General features: G+C 36.0%; 1 protein-coding gene across 1 annotated transcript; it reads right to left on the bottom strand.

Moving 5' to 3' along the window:
- Positions 1-552: 552 nt before the first annotated feature.
- LOC104102095 (uncharacterized) lies at positions 553-4401 on the bottom strand. Its single transcript, XM_009609717.4, has 3 exons — positions 4283-4401; positions 4033-4141; positions 553-3231 (listed from the first exon to the last, which is right to left on the bottom strand). Exon 3 carries the CDS (start codon positions 3143-3145, stop codon positions 812-814), a length of 2334 nt encoding a protein of 777 aa, XP_009608012.1. The 5' UTR covers positions 3146-3231; positions 4033-4141; positions 4283-4401; the 3' UTR covers positions 553-811.
- Between the last annotated feature and the right edge of the window lie 1585 nt (positions 4402-5986).

Raw genomic sequence — 5986 nt, 5'->3', positions numbered from 1 at the left:
AGTAAATGGGTAATGTAAGAAATGCCGTGGTTACATGGAATCAGTTGGCATCGTATTTGAATGCTTATGTTTATGCAAACATATGAGCAGCTTATATCTATTTTCATATTCCAGAAAGAAAAGATCTTTATTAAAAAGAAGTTAAATCGGAAAATATTGTACAAGGGAGTTGCTTTTCCCATTTAAAAAGTAAAAGAGGTATTGTTTCCCAATCCTTGAAGGCTAAGGGGGTAAAGTGGATTTTACTCAATTCAGTAGTTTGGTTCGGTTAAAAGAATTCTAAACCTTTCATTTTTTCATTAAAGGTTTTAGCAAATAACCTCGTGTGCCCCGATGATCAAAGTCAAATCAGTCATGTATTATACTTCAAAGACAAGGAATACAGAATGTGACCTTTTGCTGATAAAATTGATTAACCTTCAGCAACTTGATATTCAAGAAAGTTACAGGTACCTGACTGAACTGCAGTTATGAAGATGGCATATAAAGCAAATGCATGAAGAAATGTCCACTATAGTTCTTGACAAACAAAGAGAAATTCTGTAAAGGATATGAATCAGAAAACTTCTGTAAAGGATATGAATCAGAATTATCAGTACAAAGTCGCTCATTAACCTATAGCAACCTAAAACAATGAGTACAAGTGTTACAGATCACTTTGGATCCTGCCAGCTATCTAATGTTTTGAGAATCATCCTTCGCTGTGTATAAATCTATACAATCTTGAATCCTCATTACACTGTTAGAGTGATTATGAAAAAAGGACCTCTGAATCAAATTTCCTACTATTTTGCTTCGCCTTTACCTTAACTTATTCATTCATCACAGCCCGGAGATGCTCACCTGGTGTAGCATTGAGATTGTCCACTTTGCTCGGTTCCTCATAGGTATGAATTTGCCTTACAGATTGAGGAAGCTCAGTGGAAGGTCTAAACAGGGTTTTCTGTTCATTTGAGTTTTCTTGAATCTGCGAGCCAGGTGTGGTAGCCCCATCGAACATGTCGGAAACAGCAGAGTGTTCTAGTTGTCTAAGATTTTCTTCAACCAACATTCTCCTTTCAGCCTGAATAGGTCTTTCCTCCTGTACGTCACTTACTCCTTGAAGCAAATCATCTGGAGTTGCAGCAGGGTCAAGCTCCCAGCATCCCTCCGGCAAGTTCATTGTTTCTCCTTTCAGTAAACGAGATGGCACCTGATGTGAAAACCGCAGCATCTCTCTTCTTGGAATCTTTCGGATGGCATCCTTGTTCGTGTTTCTTTGGTATACTGTCTTGAATCCATCTAACTTAACCAAAGGAGCAACACAAACACCAAAATCTTCAGAATAATCACCAAGGACCTCCACCATTTCATACTGGTGCCTTACTTCATCTGGGGTTCTCCTGTTCCAATTGGTCGACCAATTTCGATATATGGCCCAAATGTCTCCACTTTTTGGATAGATTTGGACACACCCTCCTCTTCCAGCCTTCTCCCTACTTAGAAGATGAGAAAATATGTTGACTTGCTCAACAATTTCAGAGTTAAATGCCCTAAACTTTCCACATGACTTGGTAAAACCAGAATCCAACCAATTGACAAGCCCAAATTCAGTATCTGTTTTTGAACTTAAGTAGCTGATATGAATCTTGAATGGCTGCACAGAGATAACTTGGCGGATCAGACAATACAAGCGAGGCATACCATCTTCCTCGTCATATAAAGCCCATATCTGCTTTGGCTTGAAGCAGTCCTCTGATCTATCCTTGTCAAAATCATGGAAGTCAGAGTCTGGGACTGTCATAATCATGGACCCACTTTTCCTCATATCTGATTGATGAGCAGCAACACCCAAACCTGCTATTTTAGGTCTTTCACTGGATTCACCAAATTGTGCATGTGCCTTTCCCTCTTTCTCGGCCTCTGCAGCAGCAGCTTCGGAAGTCAACCTGATCTCTTCCAGTTTCTTGCGGATATCTGTTCTTGCCTTGTCGATTAATAACTGTCTAGCATCAAATGCAGGAGCTGCGGACCATCTTCTGATCGAAACATCAGGCGCAGGAAGCTTAACATTTCTTTTCAAATTCTCATTCCCGTTTCCATCTGCCATTATGACTTCTGCAGAAGCTTTTGGAGCCACTTCACCATTCACATAACTACTTGTACTCTCCACCTCAAGTTTCCTCTTCTTAGGAGGTCTACCAGGCCTGCGGGGCAGTTGATCACTACTCACCGACCCATTTGCAACCACACCAGTCACCATCTTTATTAGTTCTTGCTTCCCATTGGCTTTTCTTCCAGAGGCTTTCGTACTTGCCTGTTGGGTTAAACTGAAGGCAGTGGATGACCCATTCGGATCAAGAACTCCAGCAGAAGTTCCAGGGAAGGAGCTCCACTGAAAGGATAAATTAGAAATATGCTCCGAACCGTGTTTAGAATGATGTCCTGCTAACCCATTATTTGCAGAATAAGGAGGCGATGTTGGGACATATGTAACCCCACAACCATGAGATTTATATCCATTCTCAGGCGCATAAGGCCAAGGGCTAAAAGCATATGAACCATTTACTGGGGCCAATCCAGTTTCAACAGCTATGAAAACCCCACGACAGTTCTTACAAGACAGTCTTTTGTTCACATATTTCCTAAGATATTCATACTGAACCTGACAAGAGGTACAAACAGTCCAAAATGTATCGAGCCTGCTTTGAGAAGCTGAAGAGTTGGAGTAATTACCATAGTTGCCAACACCAGAAGTATGCAGAGTAAATAAACTTCTCCTCTGATCATAAGAGCTTCTTTTAGCACGATCAGACAACACAGTCCATGCTTCAGAGACAAGCCTAAATGCACCATCAGCTCCTATACTTCTGTTCTTATCAGGATGGAGTAACACAGCCATCCTTTTATATTGTTTCTTCAGCTTAGCCCTGTTTGCAGATGGATCCATACCCAGTATTGTGTAGAAATCAAATTCTCCATTAACCTTCATCTCTGCAGCACTGTGAACACCAAATGTTGCTACCATTTGTGATATGCCCTCTAACTGAGGACACAACATCTGAGCTTTTAAAGCATAATTCTTTGCACCCACAAAGTCTCTCTCTGCAAATTTCCTTTCAGCATTCGCTTTAGCTTGTAATGCTTCCTCTATATTCGGCTCCATCTCAAAATCCAGAATTTTAACCCAATTTCCACCAAGATAGCTATAGAAATCTTACAGATAGTTACAGTTGAAACATTCTTATGCGCCTGCAATTAAACAAGAATTGCCATAATTAAAAAATTAGCATTTCTAGCTTTATGTGCTCTACTGACCTGTCAACAGTCTCCAAGTCTCAAATCATTAATGGTCCAAGATGAGAAGTAACTCAAATTAGACGACCTTAAAAATCAACTATTTTAATAGAATTCACAAAATCAAGAGATTACAGCTTATCAACACTCAAAAAGTCTATCAATTTAGATTTAAATCTACTTACCCAACATACTTACTCGATACAACAAAATATCTATCTTCACAATTAATACTTACTCGATACAACAAAATATCTATCTTCACAATTTTATCGGATGTATCTACGGGACAATACAACAACAACAACTCAATTCAAATTATATCGAGTCCCAGCATAAATTCTTAATATCATTCCACTCCATTTGAACAAGTTTCATTCCAATACTCATATTAACTATTCTCTAACACTAGATCTTTTCTACATTTTCTACATACACAAAAATCTCTTTAAACAAAATAAAAGAGAGCTAAAGTAACTAATTAACTTAGCAAAATCAAGGACACTGAATCCTGGAATATGCTCAAATCCAAGTCAACAACTTTCAGCAGTTATTCAAATCTAACTAAAAATCCAATCTTTATTAGTCATAAAAATCCAAATCACTAAGATGTCCAGTATAATTATCCATATAGCAATAAGATCTAAGCTAAATACAAATAAAAAGATCAGAAAGAATCGTACTTTTAGCTGAAATGTTGTATACAAGATCTAAAAAAGTCAAGGACAAAAAAGTCAAGATTCAAACTTTACTTACAAAGACTAGAAACAAAGCAGACCCAGATCAGAAAAATCAGTTCTTGATCCCTAAATTTGCTCCAGATCTTGAATCTTGACCAAAGTCTTATAGACCCATTATGCCAAATCTGTAAAGTTAAAAAAGGTTAAATTTTGCAAAAAAGAAGAAGTTGAAAATTAAATAATTGGGATTATTTCAGAGGGAGGTTGACGGCGGAGCAACGGCGGAAGAACCGTCGGAAAACGCCGAAAAGTATAAGGCTACTTACTATTTGCTACTAAACTTTCAAAGATACTGTATGGTGTAGTTAAAAATGAAAAAAAATATACAAATATAGATAATGGAATGATTTCAGAGAGAAAGTAAGCTAAAGTTAATATTATGAGTAGAATATTAATTTCTCACTCCCCCCTTAAATATTTAACACTTTTTTGCTTTTCTAAGATCAAATTAGGTGAATTTTAAAATATTAATGATGTAGCTTAAATTTTTTAATTTTTTAAAAGATAAAATTAATCTAATTGATTTAATGTTTTTTATATTGGTCATCAATAAATGAAAAATGTCAGGGTTCAATTAGGGATTTCTTACTTAATTCTAAATAATCAATAAATACAACATACTTAAAAAGCATGAAAACCTATGTATTTTTGAGATGACACCTTATGTTTGGTTAAAAAGATAATGGAAAACTTATTTGAAAGGTTCAAATTTGTCTGCCACTTTGGTATTAATAATTGGCATTTTTAGTAAACCATTATTATTTAAATATAATTATTTGGTATTAAATGTACATGTACGCAACTATTTGAGAATCTTTTTTGTTTTTTGATGGTGCAATGCCATGACTGAAAAGATTAGAAGATAGGGTAAAGGAACAAAACATTTTGAATTCATTTTTAATTATCGCTCATATGGAAATACAAATTTAGTAGAAAATACAATAAACTTATTATATATTTTTATCACGAATAATGAATCAAATTTTCGACCAGTCCTTTTTTATTTCTTCAATCCAGATCTTGCCAGTACCTCAGTTATTCTTCAACTTCTACTGTAAAGAAAAACTTTCTTTTTGTTTATTTTTTCTTCTTTAGTCTATACTCTTTGCTTGTATTGGGTGTTTGATACTATTAGAAATGTGCTTAGAAAATTCAATATGCATGCAATCAGAAGCTCAAACTAGACGAAGCTTGGAAAAGGTCAAATGATCTGGATCAACCATCATAGGAGTATGCATCAGAAGTTGAACAATCAAGATTATCCTGGTAAAGTAAGCACCGGACACAGCTAGAAAATTGCTCGTATGTTTACACCAAATCCATTTGTGCAAATATATATGTATGTTTTATACATTTATAACTTAATAATGGATAAATGATGTGCATTCTTATTTTCATTTTTAACTTCTAAGACTAACTTACTTAATTTAACGTAAACATAAAGTGTGAGTAAGTATTAACTCGAACAAACTCGACTACAGATAGGCCATTTACCATAACGAACTTCCAAAAACACAACCCAATGCACGAGCTTACTATATGGGCTTTGCACAGAGCAGTGACCGGCCAGTCCTCGGCACTCAACACCGCCTATTAATTAAGCTCTCTATCATGATCTCTTTTTCATGAGTTGTGTTAATGTTAATGAACAACCCATCTTGGCAGATGCGGAGATAGGATTTAAGCTTTATGAGTTTGAGATTATAATTCTTTTAAGTTGTTGGGTTCTAAATTAATAATTTGTACATATTCATTAAATTTTTTAATACAAATACAGGGTTTGAACAAAAGCTACTGGGTTCGGCCGAACCCGCAAACAGCATTGTGGCTCCGCAATGCATCTTGGGATCTCCGCATGAAAATTGAGTTTGAAAGAACTTATTATTTCCTGAGAGAGATATATAGAATTACCACGTGTAAAAGAACGCGTAAATTGGTGAATCTAGCAATATTTCAATGCAGTCCGGAGG

Source organism: Nicotiana tomentosiformis, chromosome 5 (assembly GCF_000390325.3).
Source record: "Nicotiana tomentosiformis chromosome 5, ASM39032v3, whole genome shotgun sequence".
NCBI lineage: Eukaryota > Viridiplantae > Streptophyta > Magnoliopsida > Solanales > Solanaceae > Nicotiana > Nicotiana tomentosiformis.
Note: the sequence above shows the minus strand (reverse complement) of the source record. Positions and strands in the feature narration are given on the sequence as shown.

Coding starts and splice junctions, on each gene's coding strand:
- LOC104102095 (XM_009609717.4), bottom strand. CDS start 3,145: ATGGAGCCGAATATAGAGGAAGCATTACAAGCTAAAGCGAATGCTGAA.